Below are 21,114 nucleotides of genomic sequence, written 5' to 3' on the forward strand. Positions count from 1 at the left end.
AGGAGCCCACAGCCTGTAGCAGGGCAGGGGCGGGGCTGGGGGAGGGAGAGGGTAGCTGCATCCTCGGTGCTCTGTGCCTGCACCCAGATCCGGCTCCCCCGGGCCCCGTGTCTGGAAGGCACTTCTGGAGACTGAACCCCAGAATCTAAGGGTCACGCTGTCTGATGCCCTCCCCACAGAGGAGGAAAAGGCCTAGTGCCCAGGGACCCCAGGTCCATGGCCATCATAGACCCCCACCTCCTGGCTCCCACCTCACGCCTGGGCTGCTGTGCCCGGGTGACAGAGCCCCCAGCCGTGCCTGGGCAGGAGGCTGAGCCCTGCTGGCCTCAGTTTCCTCATCTGTAGGATGGGTTATTGTGTCCGCGGAGGGAAACAGCATTATGAAGGTGGCCAGCATGCCGCAAGCCGGCCTCATGAGTCGAGCCCCTCATACTGCCTACCTTCACGGGGTCCATGTTGAACTTCTTGCGCCCAATGCATAGCTCCTTCTCCTTTTGGGCCATCCGGCTGTGGACACAAAGGGGTCAGTGTGGGCAGCCCCAGGGCCCCAGGGCCCCCCCTTCCAGTCTCCAAGGACCCTCAGACACCTTGAGGACTCCCGTCCCCTCAGCTACAGCCAATACTCCCTAGGGGCCTCCAGGTGGGGGGAGGGGCAGGCCTTGTGAGCATGAGAAAGGCAGGGTCTGGCCCTCCCAGAGACACCACAGCAGCCTCTTCCACTGGGCCCAGCGCCGTGGCCTTGAGAACCCCGTTCTCGGGAGGAGCGCTGAGGGGCAGGATGATGGGGAGGCAGGGGGCAGAGGTGAGAGTGCAGGTGGAGCCAGCCTCTTGGTGCAAATCGGCCCCACCCCTGGCTGGCCAGCCACTTAGGGAGAGGCACTCATCTCTCTGGAACTCAGTTTCCTCATCTGTAAAATGGGGCAACACCACACCTGCTCCCGGCACTGCTGGGAGGTTAAAGCGCTGGAACAGCTGGTGGTCGGTGCTCTGGAAATGGCCTGTGTTATTGTTGGGGCCTGAGCCCTGAGCAGGGAATCTAGAGACAGGGTGGCGTGGGCGTGCGTGGGAGTGTCTGTAGGCATGCGTGTGGGGGCTAGACGGGTGCAGATGGAGGCGGCAGAGAGCTAAGGGGTGGCAGGGGCAGGGTGGGCATTTCCTGGGACCCTGGGGCCCTATGGGATTATGGCAGGATCAACCTCATCTCACAAGTGGGGAAACTGAGGCCCAGAGAGGGGAGGGGACCAGCCCTAGGTGACAGCCATAGGAGTCTTCCCTTAGCGGAGGGGGGTGGGCAGGTGACCCACACCCTGAGGGTGGAGTGGAGTGGACCAACCCCTGTCCTGCCACAGGCTCCTCCCCCTGAGGCCCTGGCTTCCCTGTCCTCAGCCTTGGGGAGTTTTCCTTCTCCCCACCCATCCCAGGATGCTCCTGGGCGGTGATTGGTCAAGGGGTAGGTCAGGGCGGGTTGGAAGAGACTTTGGGTGGAGAGGGTGGGAGGATGGGGTTGTCTCTCAAGAGAGGGAGGTGCTTGGAAGCAGGGACTAGCCAGCCCTGCTCCTGTCTCACTGTCCTGCCGCCTCCTCCTCCTCCGGGGCCTCCTCCCTGACTTCCCCAGGGCCCAGACCAGGCATGGCCTGCTCATTCATGGTGTGTGACATCCTTAGGACGACACCATGGCAACTTCCGGGGTCCCCTGGCCGACACCTCACCTCTCCTCTGTCATCTCGAAGCAGTCGATTTGGGCAAACACATCTTCGATCTCATCCTTCAGCTTCTGTGGGTGGCGGTGGGGGAGGGGCAGGACAGGGAGGGAGAGTCAGGGGGTGGAAGCTGGGATAGAAGGGGTTTCACAACTCTCCCCCACCCACTCCCACCCAGCGTGACCCCCACATTGCTCCCTCCTGACAGATCCCCTCCCCGGATGTCTCCTATCCTCAAAGTCCCCAACCAAATAGCTTCCGTCTACACTCTTTCTCCCACCATCTCCTGACTTGGGGGTGAGGTCCCCAAGTCCCCATCCTATTTCCGGCCTTCCCGTCTCTCTCCTCTGCAGCTGTCCAGTCTCCTGCCGTCTAGCCACGCCCACCCGACCAGCCCTCCTCCACCCAGCTGCCATCCTTCTGAAGCAGACGGTGCCTGCCCTGCCCCCGTCCCCAGTCAGAAGGCACAGATTCCGGCCTGGGCGGGGCCCAGCTCCTCTCCAGCTTTCCTCCACCCGTTTCCTCTGTCACTTGTCCCTGACTTGGTGCCCGCTGTGTGCCAGGAACTGTGGGTGCACCAGCCACTGGACAGCGCTGGCCCTCTTCTCAGGGGCCTTGCCATCCCCATGGGGCTTGCAGAAGAGGACATTATGTAGAGAGGTGGGGTGACATGTCAACTAATGACTCAGCCTCCGCTTTCCCAGATCCACGGCCGCCCCCCCACAGCCTGTTCTGTCTTGACCCTGCAGGGGGCGACAGTGGCAACAGAGAACCCCTGCCTCTGCCAACTGCCACCACTGGGCAGACAGGGAGAGGTGGCAGCTTTCCAGCATTCCCCTGCAGGGCAGCAGCATGAACCCCTAAAAGGCACCCAGCCCCCCCCCTCTTCTTTCCCTGAGATCTGTGGGATGGGGTGGCCCCAGGGGCTTGTTCTGGGTCCCAAAGACAGCATGGGGCCTGGAGTCCATATCTGTGCCCCGTCAGCTCCTGTCCATGTGATCTCGGTTGAGTCACTGAATGGCTTCCCCACAAATAAAGGGGGGGGGGGGGGCGGAGCTCACTCACAAGTATTAATCGAGCACCTACTATGCTCTGACTATTGGGCTGCAAATACAGTGGTGGGCAAGACGGACCCAGGCTCCTCTTACACAGAGCTCAGTTAGGGAGGTTGGGATCATGATGGTCAAGGGGAATGAAATGATTGTGCAGATAATGATCACAGTAATGATATAGGAAATGCCTGGCACATGGTAGGTGCTCAGTAAAATACCTGCTGAGTGCACCTTCCTTCTGTACCTCCTGTACCTTCATTCTGCCCTGCAGTATTAGGTGGACATGTGTCAGGGTGGGGTGAGGTCCCAGCAACTGTAACCGCTAAGAGGAGACGGCACATGAGCTGAGAGTGGAGTAATGAGGAGGAGCCACGATGAGAGCTTGGGAGAGTCCTAGGCAGAGGGGACTATGTGTGCAAAGGCCCCGGGGCAGCACGGGGCTCAGCATATTCCAGGAACAGAACCAGAGTCTGCCTCTGAGGCTGCTGAGAATCAGGTGTGCTAACGTTTGGAAAACTGGGGACTTGGCAAGTACTGTGCACGTGTTGGTATTATGTTGACCTAAGATCCCCATTTTAGGAGAGGATGAAGCGGAGGCTCAGGATGGGGACAAGCGCTGGTTGAACCCACCATGCGGTGAGGCGATAGAGCCGCCGGCGGGCTCCGCACACAGCAGGGCCTGAGGGTGTGTCAGTGTGAATGTGTGTGACTCACGTGTACATTTGTGAGCGTGCACGCACCTGGATGTCGTCCAGAAGCTGCTTCCGGTGCCATTTGATCCGCTGCAGCTCCTCAGCCTCCCCACTGCTCAGCTCCGCTGGGTCTGGAGAGAGAAGGCCCTGTGGTCACTGGCTCACTCACTGCCCTCCCCTCATCACTCAGCTCCAGCCACTCCAGCTAGCTCTCAGGGCCCTCGTCCCTCCGGAAACCCATGACTTGCTAGCCCTTTTCACTCAAGCCTGGGCTCTGATGTCACCACCTCCAGGAGGCCTTCCCTGACCACTCTGTCCAAGTCAGCCCCTCCCCTGCCTTCCCCTCCGACCCAGCTTTCTGTTCCTTCTACCCTCCCAGTACAGGTGCCCTGAAAGTTTCTCATGTACTCGCATCTTTTCTATTGCATTCATCACACTCATTATTTTGTTCACTGAGCATCCTCAGCAGCTAGAGAGAGCCTGATACGCGGGTACTCAACAAAATACCTGCGGAAGGCATTCATTCTTCCCTGGAACTTTAGTTTACTCTTTTAGTAAATCACATGTCTCTCATTTATTCACTTATTTATTTGCACAACCAGGAAGTGGTGTATCCTTTTGCTTCACACCCTATTGGCCAGATGTAGTCACATGGCCACACATAGCTGCAAGGGAGGCTGGGAAATGAGCCTGTAATAGGGTGGTCCTTACTATGTGAGGTGGGGAGACTGGATTTTGGGGGACATCTGAAACTCAGAGCAGTGAGTTGACCTGGCTAAGGGCCTACAGGGATGAATGGCTGAACCAGGGCTGACCTTGGATTGGGATGACTACAAAGCTTTTCCCACTTCACCTGGAAATGAATTAAAGGAGATGAGTGTGTGTTGATCAGAATTCTGTGCAAGGTGATAGGATGATTCCCACACCAGGGTCAGCTGGCTTGCTTCTACTCCCCAACGGTGCTTCCTGTCCCATCCACAACACTCTCCTGGTCAAAATCTCCATACACTGAATGGCCAGATTATTATGATCTCTGAACGCATAATAATCTGGCCACTCAGAATATATATATTAGAGGCCCTGTGCATGAATTCGTGCATGGGTGGGGTCTGGCCAGCCTGGCCAGGGGGAGGGGAAATGGGCAGTTGGCCGGCCTGCCTGCTGGTCGAACTCCTGGTCGAGGGACAATTTGCATATTAGCCTTTTATTATATAGGATATACACTGAGTGGCCAGATTATTATGTGTTCAGAGATCATAATAATCTGGCCACTCAGTGTAGACTCCCCATTACTTGAAGGAAAAGCCCTCATCCTGGTCCTCCACAGTCTCCCTGGCCTCTCCAGCCAGCCTTCTCCCCACCATTTTCAACCACAGCCTACCAGTCCGGCCTGCCAGCTCCTCACTGCCCTGTATTGTCTAACTCTCCGTCTTACTCCCCTGCCTTTGCCTATGCAGTTCCTTCACCACACGCCTTGTCCTGTCTGCCTCTCCAAACCCTCCTGACTGTCAGGTCCTAGCTTTGGGAAGTGCCTGCTCACGTTTCTTAAAGATTTTACAAGGACAGATACTACTTCTCCTGAATGAATGCAGAGAATATCAAGTCCTCCATTTCCCTACCCCTCCCTCCTGTTGACAGAGTAGCCGTCTTGGACTTTGAGATGGAAGCTGGGTATTGAGATGGCAGGACAGCAAGCTAGAAGGAGATTGGACCCTGGGCAACCGTGTGGAGAAAAGTCATCATATTCACCTCACCAGCAGCTACCCACGTGGACTTTTCAATGAGAGAGAAATCAGTTCTGGGAATGTCTGTCACTGTTATTCTGAGTCTCTTTGTTAACAGCAGTCAAACCTGAAACTTAACCAATGCAGTGTCCTGATCTGGGAATCATGAACCATAATCCTCACCTAGAGTGTGGTTGTCAGGATTAAAAGAGCTGAATTTTGTTCAACACCCAGCAAGTATCTGGCATATGGTAAGGGTCCAACATGTGTATAATGGATGCTCTGTTGTGCCATGCAGCTCTCTTCTTCAGGACCAAAATGCCCATTCTCTCAGCTGCTGAGAGTGGGGGAGGAGGGAGAGTTACCCTGCTGATCACTCAATGCTGAGTCCCTCCCCAGGAAACTACCTCAGCCAAATGCAGCTGCTTCGCCTAAGGATATGTCCCTCCAATAGGGCAGCCACAGCACAAAAAGTCAAGACCCCTTTCCTCATTTCTGGACCCGAGCCAGTTATCAGACCCAAAATCTAATGACTGAAGAAGAGGCTGTGTCCCAGAGGGAAGGGTCTTGCAGCACTGTGGCAAGTGTAGTATATGGTCAGGATTCCCTTGGCCAAGTAGCCAAGATGGGTCGGTCTGACCCTTCAAGTCATAAAGTCAAGAGAGCCCAATAGCCATTCATTGGAAGTGGTTCACCTAGCAGCAAGCATGAGCAGAACCAGGAGACTCCAACCAGCTCCATGGACGGGTGGCCCAGACCCCATGTCATCCTCTGCTGTGGCACCAAGGCTTGTACCTCAGCTCACACCATGGCTGCATGGGCGGGCCCCTTGTGATCTTCTGACAAAGGAGGAAGATGCCTGAGCTAGGTTCCAGGACATGTGGCTCGGTGTTTGGGTACAAGCCAAAACTGGACAGCTATTGAACTAGAGCCCTGCTCCAATGGGTTGTGGAGACAGTGGTGAGAAGTCCTCCCAATGGGCAGGACTTTGGGCAGGGCACCTGGTCAACCTCCTCATGCGGAAAGAGAAGTGTCGGGAACTAAGCATATCCATGCAGTCATGGGCAGTAGAGAGTAGCTTGACTGCTTGGTCAGAGGCTAAAAAGAAGGATTAGAAGGCTGGGAACAGAGAGACCTGGGGAAGAGGCAAGTCGATGGCCTACGGGAGTGGGCACAGAGTGGGAAGACATAAAGCACACTTATGTTTCCCAGCAAGCACCCATCACAGGAGAGGCACTAACCCACCAAGACTCGGCCAGTTGACATCAGCCAGTCCCTGATTGGCCAGCCCAGTGCTGGTACAATGGCACATGCATGAAGTAGCCATGTGGCCTGGGCAGGGACTATGGGTAGACCCACTCGCCCAGGCTTCCCGAGCTACTGCCCTGCTGACGTGCCTGCTTGCCAGCAGCAGCGACCTATTGTTTCCTGAGAAACCCAACTAGCAACTTGACAGCTAGTGCATCACGCGAAGTCCCTTCTCTTCTGCAGACACCAGCAACCTATCTTGACCAGAATTCACACATGTTCCGGATGTGTGTGGCCATTCCTGCCCACAGAGCCTCGGCCAGCATCGGCACCCAAGGGCTCTCAGAGGGTTTGATCCTCTGACACAGAACACTGCATGACATCACATTAGACGGAGGGACCCTCTTTACAGGAAAGGAAGTGTGGGCGGAGCATGTGGCCACGGGTCCCGCGGGTCCTCTCAATGGTTCCCCACCAGATGCTGGGGGTATGCTGGCCTGGCAGATGCTTGAGCAATGAGCCTCTTGAAGGTGCAGCGGAGGTGTCGGCCTGGAGGCCATATCCTGCTTGGATGGGCACCCTCCTCTGCACCCTAAATCAGTGGCCGTTAAGTGGTGCTTTGTCCCCACGGATCCAGGAACGAGGCGGAGGAGGGGCTCCACTACCACCCCATAGTGACTCACTGGGGAGTTTTCCTTTCTGTGCCTGCAACTCTGAGCTCTGCAGGCCCGGAGTTCCTGGTGTCCAGGAGATGGGGGAGGCGGCCCTCACACCAGGGCACAAAGCAAGAGTTGTATGACACTTTAAGCTCGAAAACACCCACTCCATGCTGGTAGCTTCATATAACTTGTCACTTAATCCCGACGACTCTGTGAAGTGGTTCTTTTTTAGTTTAAGACACTGAGGCTCAGAGAGGCCAAGTGACTTGCCCTCAGTCACACAGCCAAGAAGTGGCAGTGCTGGGATCAGAACCCTGGTTTGCAGATACCCAAGACTGTGTCCCAGGATTCTGCAGCCGTGGGGACACGTGGGGATGGAAGGCGTGAGGGGCCATCCGTGTGGAGTCAGGAGCAAGGGCATGGCAGGGAGGCGGCACTGCAGGGGGAGCTCCTGTCAGGAGCGGGAGGGGGCTGAGTGCTGTCGTGGAAAGCCCCAGTCACCTCTAGTTGACCGTGGTGAAAGATCAGACTCTTTGTTTTGCTTGTTTACTTCCTGTTGCTTTCCTGTTGGCTGGCGCTTGTGTTTTGAGGTGGGCTCTGGCCAGGGTACCTGCTGGGGGAGGCCACGTGGATGCCAAAGGGGTTGGAGAGAGGCCAGGCTGGGTTTTAGTGTTTCTATGCACAATCCCCACTGTGGATGGTCAAGGGGTGGGCCCTGGGCTCCCGTGGCCCCGGGCCGAGGCTGCCTTCTCCTCTCCCACGGTCTCTCTTTACTTCCCTCATCTCTCTTGGGTAAGGTGACCAGATTTTAACATTGGTAAAGCGGGGCACCATTGACCGGGCGGGGGGGGGGGGGGTGTTCTTGATTAAAAATTTGGTCTATATGGAGCAACAAAAATTTTCATAGAACGCAAAAATAGTATTGTAATATATTTTTTTAAATTTCAACATAAGTACAATTTACAAATATAATAAATAAAAAATTATGTATAGTATTATTTTATTCTTTGGCATATTTCTCATTTGAGTGAATTTTTTTTTAGTAGATTGCTGTGGTTGTTTAAAAGGTCATGAATTTGCCGTAACGTAAGTCGTAAGCGTCACTTTCAAGGCCAGCGCTAGACTTTTTGCCGCCACTATAAAATATAAATAATACGAGTACTGTCTGCTAAATTCAAGAAAATTTATGTATTTATGAAATCTATACTAATAAAAGCCTAGGTGGCCCTCACACCCTCACGTTATCACATGATGGCTGCCCCCATGTTGTCACAAGATGGCTGCCCCCATGTTGTCACAAGATGGCCACTGCCACATCATCACAAGATGGCCGCCCCCACGTTGTCACAAGATGGCCAGCAGGGGAGGGCAGTTGTGGGCGATCAGGCTGGCAGGGGAGGGTAGTTGGGGGTGACCAGGCTGGCAGGGGAGGGCAATTGGGGGCCATCAGGCTGGCAGGGGAGGACAGTTGGGGGCCATGGGGCCAGCAGGGGAGCAGTTAGGCGTCAATCAGGCTGGCAGGGGAGCAGTTAGTGGGTGATCAGGCAGGCAGGCAGAAGCGGTTAGGGGCAATCAGGCAGGCAGGTAGGCGAGTGGTTAGGAGCCAGCCGTCCCGGATTGTGAGAGGGATGTCCTGATCCCCGGGATCAAGCCTAAACCGGCAGTCAGACATCCCCCGAGGGGTCCCAGATTGGAGATGGTACAGGCTGGGCTGAGGGACACCCCCCTCCCCCCACCAATGCACAAATTTTGTGCATTGGGCTTCTAGTAAATACATAAATTACTTACCTAAATTATCTGAATAGCTGATTTGTAATGACATCACTTGTTTAACTAGCTTACTAGCACGCAGTACGATGTGTATCGTCTGAGAGACAGTTACAAAATGTTTTCGTCGTTGCCAATCCCCAAAAATGCCATTGTTCATTAAGTCCAAACAATGGTGGTCGAATTCTAACAACTGATCAACAATGCGAACTTTGATAAGCAGTTCTCGATAATCAGTGCTCAACAATTATTTGTTATTATTTAAGTTTAACATTATAAAATTAACAAAAATAATATAAAACTCATATCCTGGCTAAATAGCCACATGGCCGCCGAAAACCGTATATTCCCTTCTCGTTCTCCCGCCGTTCCCTAGCTTGTTGTGCATTCTTTCCAAAAATCGGGACTTTTTAAAAACGCCGCGGGACGCGGGACAATTGTTAAAAATCGGGACTGTCCTGCCAAAAGCGGGACATCTGGTCACCTTACTCTTGGGCCAAAGAGCCACACACAGCCCCTCCGCTCCAACTGATCCCTGAGTTTCAGTTACCCCTCTGGGCCCTGGCCGTCATCTTGTTTGCCATTTGGACCAAAATGGAAGTCCTAGAATTTCCCCTCAATTCTTCCTGAGTCCCCTGGGCTCTAGGATGGTCCCTGAGATACCCCGGCCACAACCCCAGGAGGCACCTGGACCCTCACCTCTCTCTCACCCTCCTGTCTCCTCTCTCACCAAGCCCCATCCATCTTTTCTGTTTGCATAGCCCCCTCACCCGCCCCTCCTCACCACCGGCTCCTGTCTGGCTGATGCAGGGCCTCCCCATGGCCCCCTGTCTCCACTCTGCCCTTCCAATCCAGCCTCCCATGGCATCCCGTTGTCCTGGGGATAAAGACTCCAAATTTGACTGGGCCCAGCCGTCCTGCTGGTGCAGCCCCAACCTCACCACACTCTGTGCCCCGCCCCCTGCCCTGGACTTGAGGCCTCCCTGGCCGCCCTTCACTTGCTCTCATGTGCTCTTTCCCATAGGCCTTTGCATATGCTGTTCCCCGTGCCTGGAATAACCTTCCTTCTCCTCTCTGCAGGAGCACCCCCTCTTCCTCTCCAGGTCCTCGGCGCCTCCCCTGCTCCTCTGGGCATCATCCTCTCCCTCCTCCTTCCCACTCACTGCAGCAGGCCTGGGATCGTGTGGCTCCATAAACTAGCCAAGCCGCTGGTGAAGGAAAGGGGTGCTAGTTGCACACCTACTATGTGCCAGGCCCTGTGTGCTCTAGGCTCTTCCCATCCGCTCCCTCATTTGATCCACAGGACAGCTCTAGAAGAAGAAAGGTATTTCTAATCTCACTGTGTAGACAGACACCTGAGGCTCAGAGGGGTTAAGTGACCTGCCCCAGGTGACACAGCTGGCAGGGGGTGGAGCGCAATTCACACCCGGGTCCCTCTGGCGTGCTGAGGCCTTAACGCTGATGTTAATCATTCGAAGCCAGATATGGACACTCAAACCATCAGAACCCCCTCGGATGCCAGCACTGGGTCCTCTGACTCGGGGATGCCGGCCCTGGCTACATGATTGAGAACGAAGACAGATGCGGGATGTCGCCTGCAGTCCGAGCCCCTTTCTCTTTTGGGTAAGAGATAAAGCAAAGCCAACAGCATGCAGCTGGGGACACTGAGGCACGGGCATGGATGGAAGCAGTTCTCCCAGGAGAGTGGGCGGCGCGGGCTTCCTGGGGGCTGCTTGCCTCTCTCTTCCTTCGGCTCCTTTGAGGTTTGACAGGTAGATTCATGGGTCCTCTCGGTCCACTGTCCCCTCTGTTGGGGGCCCTTTCCCAGCAGGTGGCAACCGGCCACACGCATTGGACCCTGCGGGACAGTCTGACAGCCCCAAACAGCTGCCCCCACCACGTGGCACGTAGGCGCCTCTGACCCTTCGCCTACTGGTTAAAAGTGGGGTTTCTTCCCCTTTCAGAGCTGAGGACCCTGAGCTCCGGGCGTGTGAGAAGGGCATGGGCTGAGAGGGTCCGCTTCTGATTCCAAGCCTGTTTCAGGCACTGGTGTGGCTCACAGGGGGAGGTTTTTAATAATAATAATAACAACAACAATAATAATAATAATAATAATAAAAACAGTAGTAAAACACAAAAAACCCAACCTGGTGATAACAACCCTCATCCCCAAGAGCTCTGTTTACTCCCCACTTGGCTCTGCCTTTCACACCTCCCAGAGGCACCTTTACCCTCTGCCCTGGCCGGCAGCCGCCTGTGGCCTGGCGCCGCCCGGCCATCTGCCCCACTCCTCTCCACTTCCCCTTTGTCCTTCCTCTTTCCCATCGTAATTTTAGAACCCATTCTGCTTGCACCCTGCTTCCAGGGCAGCTGGCCCGGTTCCTCTTTTCCAGGGCACAGGGAGGTGCGCTCCTGCGCCCCAAGGGCAGCGGCTCCAGCTCCGCAGAGGCGGGCGGGAGGGCCGCTGGGGCCGAGGGGCTGTCTGGGGGAGCTGCTCCCGCCCCAGCCTGCCCTGCGGGTGTGAGCCTCGAGCAGCCTGTGGCTTCCTACCCACAGCTGAGCTGCCTCTGCTCTATTTTTAACAGCACCTGGCCTGCCTGCACCCACCCGGGACGGCCATGGGTCATGTTGGGGTTTGTTGCCTGGGCCCCTCGCCTTCCTGGCAGGCCCTAGGGAAGAGGGCCTGGCCTGCTTCTGACGCCACACACCCAGGGCTAGAGGAGGAAAGGCAGGGGGACCTATACCACTGTCCTGCCCGTTGTACAGGTGGGAAAACTGAGGCCCATCATAGCCCCTGGCAGGTTGGTACAGAGCTGGGAACTGAGCCAGGTCTGGCGGACTCCAAATCCTCATGTAGTTTAGGTCAGGCAAGGATGATGGTGCCCACATTAGGTGACAAATCTGAGCTCAGAGGGGTAGTCACTTAGCCGTGGGGTGATAAAGACCCCGTCTGGACCTAACCGGTTTGGCTCAGTGGATAGAGCGTTGGCCTGCGGACTGAAAGGTCCCAGGTTTGATTTCGGTCAAGGGCATGTACCTTGGTTGCGGGCACATCCCCAGTAGAGGGTGTGCAGGAGGCAGCTGATCGATGTTTCTCTCTCATTGATGTTTCTAACTCTCTATCCCTCTCCCTTCCTCTCTCTAAAAAAATCGATAGTATACATTAAAAAAAAAAAAAAAAGACCCAATCTGGGCAACAGAGGAATGATCGTCCCTTTCTCCTGCTTCCTCCAGGAAGTCTTCCCAGATCTCCCCTGCTCATGTGGGAAGAGCGGCTTCTTTCCATGCGCCAGGTCTGAGCCCATTTGCACATCTGTCCTGGGTCATTGCCCTGCAGATATGCTCCCTTCTCCCCCATATTCCAGACCAGCAGCTCCCCTGGGCTGGACCCATGGCAAGGTTTCTGCTGTCCCAGCATTGCACAGCACAGGGCGGCCCATTTATAGAATGAACGAGTGAATAGAAGAAGCAATCAACGAAGACCTCAAATCTTCCAACAGACTGCTCCTGTTGACCCCATTGAATCCATTTCTTTCTGGGCCGGCCTAAAGCAAAGCGGTGAGCCCCCTTCTGGCCTCCCTGCCCCACCCCCACATCAGCCCCAGGTAACCTGGGCTCTCTCCCCTCTCCGAGGCTTGGCCCTATTCTGCCACTTACTGGCCGCCAGTTTCTCCTGGTGAGCCCGTTTCCTCCCTGGCATCCTGGGAAGGTGAAGACCCCAAAGAACAAAGTGATAATGGCGGAAAGACAGGCCTGAGGGGGGACTCCTGTCTCCTCCGCCCCTCGCCTCCGCCGGGTGACCCTGACCCAGGCTCCGCTCCACGCTGGTCTCCTCTTGCCCAAGATGTGTTCCCTGAGCCCGGACTGCCTGTGAGCCGCTGCCCCCCCAGCCCCCGGGAGCAGCCAGGGTCGGGAGAGCCCACTGGGCAGGGAGTCAGGCGGCGGGGAGTGACCTGTAGGACTGTCCCCCGCTCAGGCCTCCTCTGCTCCATCTGTCATTGGCGGTGTTGAAATGGACCTGTGGTTCCCTATCTGTGGGGCGAGGGGCCCAGGGGGCGGGCTCAGGCTGCCCCATGTTAGGACTTCTTTGCAGAAAGGGTGCTGCTGCTACCAGCTTGGCGCCGCTGGGCCTGGGGACCCGGGCAGCTGCTGCAGCCCTGGCCTTCGGGACGCCCGGCAGCGCCGGCCACTCCAGACGCAGGGCGCAGGGACTCGGCCCCTCTCCCCTGTCCCACCGAAACGCAGCGCCGTTTCTCTCCCATTCCGAGTGCGCTTCCTCCCTTCCGCTTTCCCTCGGACACAGGGTCCTGCTTCCTGGGGATGGTCTCAGCCAGGTCCTCTGCTGCCTGGTCCTGGCCCCTCCACGGGCTCCAGGCGGTGCCCTGCTCCCCAAAGGCCACCCTCTCCCACCAAAGGCCACACTGGGGCCTCAGGGCCTTTGTACCACGCAGACAGGCTCCTGGTGACCAGCATGTCACCTTTCTCAGTCCCACCTCCGGGCCTTTGCACGGTCTGTTCCGTCCTCCCTCAGGTCTGCCCGTGGGCCTCTCCACTACCTGTCCCATCCTCCTTCTCCTGCCTGCCTGTTCTTCGTTCTGCCTGTTGCTGCCTGACGTGAGGGCACTTCCTGTCTGTCTCTCCTCTGGAATGTAAGTTCCTGGGGGCAGGGACACGCCCGCTTTGTTCCCTGCCTTCCCGGCGCTGGCCTGAGCCCATAGCACGGGCTGCGCGCTTCTGCATTCCCACCTGTGTTACCTCTGTTGACACATCCATTCCTGCCAGGACCCTGGGACAGGCGTGCTTGTCCCCATTCTACAGAAGAGGACACCGAGGCCCAGGGAGGTTGTCCCCAGGAGCTTACCTGGGTGGCACAAGTCCATTCCGAAGCCTCCGGGGGGCGGTGGCCAGTGCTCCCGCGAACTGCTGGCCCAGCTGCTGCTGGCCTGGCAGGCAGAGATGTGTCACCTCGGGCGCAGCAGGCCCCTTCCCGTTCGCCCCGCCCCGCCCGTGTCGGGAGGAAGTCCTGTCCTAGCCGGGTCTGTGCTGTGTGGGCCCCTGACGTAGCACTTCCTAAAAAAAACGGAGTTTCAAGCAGCAGGCTCTCTCTACGTTTCGGGTGTGAGCAAGGGAGGGATCGAGGCCAAAGAGACGAAGGGAGGAGCAGGGAGGAAAAGTGAGACACACACACACACACACACACACACACACACACACACACACACGAAGATGGTCACGGGAAGGCAGAGCCTTCTCCGTGGACCGTGAGCATGTCCTCAGTAACCCCCTCACATCCAAAATGCAGGGTCACTCCTCTTGGAATCTAAGCCGAGCCCCAGATCCCACCCCACCAGCTCTTTCATCAATTCTCTCTGGAGAAAATAAAAATTAATTCCGTGCTAGGAAGGGCTTTGCTTCCCCGCAATGAAATGTCTGGCTTTTTTCCTGTCTCGTGACCAGTTGGGCAATATGTTCAATTTCCCTTTTCCCTTAGGGTGCTAGGAAACTCACAGTCAAATCTGAAGCTCTTTGCAGCTGTTCTAATGCAAACTCAGGGTGTGACTTTCAGCTCTGCCGCTCAGCCTGGTGTGAACTCGGGCAAGTCACTTATCTGCGATGAGCATCCGTTGGCTTACCTGTGACAGGGTCGTGGAAAAGATGGAGGGAGATAATGTGCATAAGAAGCTGGAACACAGTGGGCGCTCAATAAACAAACACGATCTTCTTTCCTCTTTTAGTTTTGGTTTCCTTCTGTGGTTAAAATTCACAATTTTACTGCTTGTACCTTCTCTGTTGATTCAAATCGTTTGGGGGGAGGGGGAAGTATGGTGTAAAGAAATATCTATAAAATAAATGCTCTTTCCTTATAACTTTATAGCATATATTGGTTTATTCATCTGTTTCCTTACCAGTCTGTGTCTGGCAAATGTTGGGGACATCGAGAGTAAGTGAAGAAAGAGAAGAAGAAGAAGAAGGAGAAGGAGAAGGAGGAGGAGGAGGAGGAGAAGGAGAAGGAGAAGGAGAAGGAGAAGGAGAAGGAGAAGGAGAAGGAGAAGGAGAAGGAGAAGGAGAAGGAGAAGAAGAAATGAATGAAAGGAGCATAGGGGAAATGGAATGCTTAATGCGGAATTTAGCTGTAATTTCCACCCCTCCCTGTAGCCAGCCACACCCCTTTGCACTGCCATTGCTCCCATCAAGATGTGGGGGCTAGCTCTCCCCCCCTTGAATCTGGCCTGGGCTGTCTTTCTTGGACCACGAGAATGTGACGTTACATGACTTTTGAGACCGGGCCATAAGAAGTTTTGTAGCTCCCACCTTTGTCCTTGGACCCCTGCCCAGCTGCCATGGGACCCGGCCTGGGCTAGCCAGGTGGGGGATGGGAGGCCATCTGGAGGAAGGTCCAGCTGTTCTCAGTGCCACCTGGTGACAGCCTCATGCGTGAGCTCAGGCAATACGAGAAGAAGAGCCGCTAAGCTGAGTCCAGCCCAGATCGCTATCCCATGGAACTGTGAGAAATACGAAATGCTTGTTTCAAGCCACCAACTTTTGTTACACGGCAAAAGCTCACTGATACAGAGGAAGTCGGTGCCTTCATTTCACTGAAGAGAAAACTGAGGCTCATTTCTGGCACAGGCTGGGCCGAGTTGGAACTTGAGTTCATGGGCAGCTCAGGACTAACTGTCAGCCGGGTGCTCGCGGGACTCCTCAAACCAGCCTGCTCCTCGGCTCTTGCATAACTCAAGGTTATTTTCTAGGAAACGTGTTGAAATGATCTTCATGGCAAACTAAATTTTTCTCAACAAATCTGGGCGAGAGGCACAAAAAGACATTTCCCAAGTCACTTCCAAAAGAGAACGCGGGGGAGAGGTGTAACTCCCTGTGCAGAGAGGCGATAGGACAGCAGGTCTGACCTGGGCCTGCTGGCCTCTGGGAACGTGGACCTCGGGAGGGTTCCTGCCACCCCCTGGTAAGGGGCTCACTGTGGCCAAGCTGTTGGTGCCAACAGGGTGCTCTGTGCTGGACACCTGCTTTCCTTCCGGGAGTCTGGGGATTTGGGGACCAGCGCGGCCTACGTGGCTGACCCCCAGTAAAAGCCGGGGACACTGGGTCTCTGCTGACATCCCTGGCTGACAACACCTCACATGTGTTTTCACAGTTTGTTGCTGGAGGAACGAAGAGCTTTCTGTGTGACTCCACGGGAGAGGATCACGCTCACGTCTGGCTCCCTCTGGCCTTCACCCAGGCCTTTTATTTTTTTTAAAATTTTTTACTGATTTTGCTTTGCATCCTTTCGCTGTGATGGATAAGACTATGTGCTGGTTGTGTGAATCCCCCTGGTGACTCGCTGAACCTGGTCTTGGGGACCTTTCAACACATGCCCTACTGCTGTCCCCAGGGCCACAGTTTGGCATCTGGGATGCCCCTTTGTGTCCGAAGGGCTGGTTGAATGGTCCAGTTAGTATGAGTAACGCATTCTCTAAGAGTCTACTCAAATGCCACCTCCTCTGTGAAGCCTTCCGTGATTATACCTCCCTTCCCCCTGGCCCCATAAGCCCTGGTCCTCTCTAGCAGCTCGTGTGCAGGTAGCCTGGGAGGGAGGGACACTCCCATTGTGGGTGGCAAAGGGTTTGGTAGAATCAGTGGTAGGGGAGCCAGAGAGATCCAGATGCAAATCCTGGCTTAGCTAGTTGTATGAACTTCTCCCCTCTGAGCCTTGTTTTTTGTCACCTGCAAAATGGGAACAGAAGAGATTAGGCTTGCTGACGTGAAACATAAAATCCAAGTAACAATGGGTTTAAGAAAATCAGAGGCATATTTATCTCTTATGATAAAGAAGCCTGAGGTGGGTAATAGAAGCCTGGTGATCAGGGATCAAAGCTCCTTCTAACTCCCTGCTTGTATCCTCAAGGTCTCCTCATGGCCAAAGTGGCTGCCTGTCTCCAGCCATTGTGCCTGAATTCCAGGCAGGAAGAAGGATGAAGATGTGAGGGGCTCCCTCGAACGGGACCTTCCTGAGGCTCTTTCTGGCCTGCAGTCAGCCCTTCTTCCCCAAACGGGGCCCCGCTTTATCCATGTGCACTGCATGGAGGTTCGTAGTTGGTTATGGGGCAGCACACAGCGTTCCCCAATATGGGGTCTGGGAGGTCCCCAAACAACCACCACTGCCATTTATGGAGTGCTCGCTACACACCAGGCATTGTGCTAAGTGATTGTACAACATCTCACTTAATCCTTTCCACAACCCGACAAAGCGCACTACGCCCTGTTTTATAGATGTGGAAACTAAGTTCAGAGAGGGTAAGTCACACGGCCAGGAAGGAGCAAAGCTCAGGCCCAAGCCCTGTGCTGTCTGCCTTCATGTCCACGCGGAGCTTGTGCCGGTCTCACTTGAAACGTGGAGAAAGAAGTCCAGTGGCCTGCCCACCCCCAGGGGAGAGAGGGAAGGTCCAACATTTGAATCCTCTTGTAGCAACACTGTATGAGTGAAGCTTCCTGTTTGCTCCGAAGCTCAGAGTTCCTCACCGGACACAGCTGGCTCCAGGGTGAGAGAGCGGGAAGGAGCTGAGAGGTGGTCTAATTTAGTGACCTCCTTTTACCTGGGACAGAGGGGACTTAGAGTGAGTAATGGGCAGAACCTGCCCTTGAGCCCGTTTGGGCCGAACTGTTAGAGTACTCCATCCATCCATCCACCCATCCACCCATCCATCCATCCATCCATCCATCCATCCATCCATCCATCCACCCATCCATCCACCCGTCCGTCCATCCATCCATCCATCCATCCATCCATCCATCCATCCATCCATCCACCCATCCATCCACCCATCCATCCGTCCATCCATCCATCCATCCATCCATCCATCCATCCATCCATCCACCCATCCATCCATCCATCCATCCATCCATCCATCCATCCATCCACCCATCCATCCATCCACCCATCCATCCATCCATCCATCCATTCATCCATCCATCCATCCATCCATCCATCCATCCATCCATCCATCCATCGTTCAGTTGATGGTTATTGAAGCCCTGTTATGTGCTGTGTGCCCTTCTTGGCATTGGCACAAGACAGACAAAAATCTTGACCCTCATGGGGCACATGGTTGTGTAGGCTGAGCTGGGTAGGACCTAGCAGTGGTGAGCAGGGTGTGTGTCTAGGATGAATAATCTGAGTCCCTCCCCTTCATCCTTCTCTCTGATTTCTCATTTTTCCTAATGACTCAGAACTGGAGACAGCCTCGGTCTGGCAGATGGAGCCTCTCTGTGTCTTGGAACTGCTGAGCTTTCCTGCATCGGCCCCGGGGCCCCGAGCAGCAAACGGGGCTTCAGGAGCCAGGGGCTCTCCAAATGTGCCCGCTCCCCCCCACACCCCCAGACCTGCCTCCTTGTCTAGGTTTGGCCACAAGACTTACCAGGAGCCTACAGCCCAGAGGGACAGAGGAGGCTAGACCTGGGAGGCTCCATAATTCAGGAAGTCAAAGGCAGGGGTGGGGGTCAAGGGCAGTGGTGCACACTTTGATGTTCAAGTTCACCTTTAGAGCATGCTCCTGATGAGATACTGCTCCTCCCAGTGTCATTGATAACCAGGGAATTGGGGAAGAACCAAATGCTCACCAGGGGCTGAAGGTTAATAAATTATGCAGCATTCAGACTCTGGGCCCCTGTGAGCCATTAAAAAGAGTAATGATGATGTAGAATTCAAGCATCTTTTGGTGTTAAGTAAACATAACTCAGTCTAGCTTAAACTGGAGTTTACTGGCTCAATTCCTGGAGAGTCATGGATGGGGTTAACCTTGGGGATATGAATACCAGAGGCTGAAATGTACTTGTTCTCTTCTCTCTCTCTCTCTCTCTCTCTCTCTCTCTCTCTCTCTCTCTCTCTCGTCAATTCCTCCCTCCCTTCCTCCCTCCATCCCTCCCTCTCCCTTCCTTTTTTTCTCTTCTCTCAATCAGTCTTAGGTGTTTCTTTTTTGGCTTTAGATGGCCTTTCTCCATAGGGCAGTCAGGCTGGCCAAGACAGCTTCCTGCTCACATCAAATCACCTTTGACTTCAGAAAGAGGGCTATCAAAAAAATCCTCAGGGCAAGACTTTGATTGGCTGGGCCTGGGACATGTGCCCATCTCTGGACCAATCACTGCACCAGCATGGGAGGAAGACCATGGTTGGTCGGGCCGGGTCACATGCTTAGTCAGAAGGGAGGTGAGGGAGTGGGGAGCCCCACCCGATCCACCAGGAGATGGGCAGCTCCTTAAAGGAAGGAAAGCTGGGCCGATGAAAACAGCAGGTCTCTACTCCTGCTATTTTGGGGTAAGATTTTGTCTTTCCTCTTGTTTTTATTGTACGGGTAACCCTAGACTGTGTTTATTGATATGGAGAATTATTTTCACCATATAGCGGAGTGTATGTGTCTACAGCATGGGGGTCAGAGGCAGGCTCTGGAGCCAGACTGTCTGGGTTCAAACACCAACACTGCCTCTTTCTTACCATGGTCTTGGGCGGTTGACATCACCTCCCTGAGCCTCAGTTTTCTCATCTGTGAGATGGACATAATATTAGTGCTTACCTCATATCATTCCTGTGAGAGGTAGGCAAGTTAACCCATATCAAGCATGTTTGGTGTTGGCATGGAGTAGGTTTGTGATAAATGTTAGCTATTGAAGATGACTACCTAGAGCAGGGGTTGTCAACCTGAATTCTTCTTGGGTGGGGGGAGTTGTGGGGGGCAGTAAATGAGGGAAGTGGACCTACTTGGGGACACAACAGGGAATGGTGGGGACTGTGGCAAAATGAAGTGACTTGTCCCATATAAAGTGGGCAGCTGGTCCTCAGCGTTGGCTGACTATTGCCATGAAGACATGGGAGCTCTGTTGCCCAAGGAGAGGTACCTTTATAAATTTTTGTGTGATATTAGTCATCAATTAGTTTTGTTGTTTGTTTTTTAATTGCAACATGCTGAGCTGGAGAACAAGGTGAAAGCCCACAAAATGTGTGGATCTGGCTCCAGGCTCACGCATTCGGTGCCTCGGATGTAAACACAGGATGGAAGGATGGCCACCAAACTGCGGACAGACGTGGTCATGGAATTTAAGGTGCCTTGAACTTTCATTCGTCTTTTCTGTGTATTTGAATGTTTCAGCCAACAACATCGACATCAGAAGAGACAGCAAGAGTTGCAAGAACCCAGGCATAGGGCACAGGGGAGAGACCGCAGAGAGGATAGCAGCCAGAAGGGTGTGCTTGGGGAATGGGGACCACCCTTGACCTTGAGCAGGTGCAGCCAGAGCTGCATTCCCAAGCTCGGGGGCCCATGCAGGCTCTCTTGCCCCAGGAGCCTGACTTGGGCTCAGATCCCGGCTCGTCCTGTACGGCTGGGGCACACGGCTCTACCCTGCGAGTCGGCTCCTTCCCCGCAAAGGGAAGGTGAGGATGCCTCCTGCTTTCCTCCGTGGAGGAGGAGTTTGCAAAAACAAACACGTGGATGGTGAGCACACGGTGCTGTATACAGATCATGTGACATAGAAACCCACCCTGACACCTATTCGATCACGTTGACCGATGCCACCCCAATAAATGGAATAAGAATAAAAAAGCGAACATGCGACTACCTGTAGCCCAGGGCACAGGATCGCAGTGTGCTGCCCAGCGCGGCAGCTGAGAGCCCGGCCCCTCTGCCGGAGACGTGCGCGTGCCCTCCGGATGCCCCTGTGCTTCCACCCAGGCGCGGGCCTTGCCTGGTGGCATTTCGAGGGGAGGGGGGGGCTTTTCGGTGAGAGCCACCATTTCATGCTGAGTGGGTGGCAGGAGTTCCTGAGTGCAAACTTTGTCCCAAGCAGAGTGCTGGGTGCTGGGGACAGAACACTGAACAGCCACTACCAACACTCCGTGCTAAGCCTTTGGGGGTCGGGTGGGGGCTCTTCACCCGTTCAGCGAGGGCTTCCCGGGGTGGGACGCCCCTCTGAGTCTTGGGTATTTGAACAGGTGATGCCATTGCAGTAACCTGGCTGTTATTTAACTGGAAAGGAGGACAGGAAGACTACCTCTAGGCATGCCATGTATACCGCTTTGCCCCAAAGCTGCATTTAACATCTCCATGTCTGGTCTCCGCTGATTGATGGGGGAACGGACTGGACAAAGGCAGGTTAGACACGAGCCCGGTCGGTCTGAGTGACGTGGACAGGTCCTCGCTGTCTGCCCGTCACACCCGGGGACAACCAGTGGCCAGGACGGGCATGGCCACGGGCAGCGCGTGAGACCCGAATATGCAAAC

General features: G+C 54.9%; 1 protein-coding gene across 1 annotated transcript in view; it reads right to left on the reverse strand.

Annotated features, from left to right (window-relative positions):
• CYTH4 (cytohesin 4) overlaps positions 1-13,832 on the reverse strand; it is a 31,591-nt gene extending 17,759 nt beyond the window's left edge. The window contains exons 1-4 of the mRNA XM_079773576.1: positions 13,704-13,832; positions 3,493-3,575; positions 1,710-1,774; positions 441-507 (exon numbers count right to left, since the gene is read on the reverse strand). Coding sequence (XP_079629702.1) covers positions 441-507; positions 1,710-1,774; positions 3,493-3,575; positions 13,704-13,722 — 234 coding nt within the window. The 5' untranslated portion in view covers positions 13,723-13,832. The remainder of the gene's footprint in view (positions 1-440; positions 508-1,709; positions 1,775-3,492; positions 3,576-13,703) is intronic.
• Positions 13,833-21,114: the final 7,282 nt, after the last annotated feature.

The sequence above is a fragment of the Cnephaeus nilssonii genome, assembly GCF_951640355.1.
Source record: "Cnephaeus nilssonii genome assembly, chromosome: 6".
Classification (NCBI taxonomy): Eukaryota; Metazoa; Chordata; class Mammalia; order Chiroptera; family Vespertilionidae; genus Cnephaeus; species Cnephaeus nilssonii.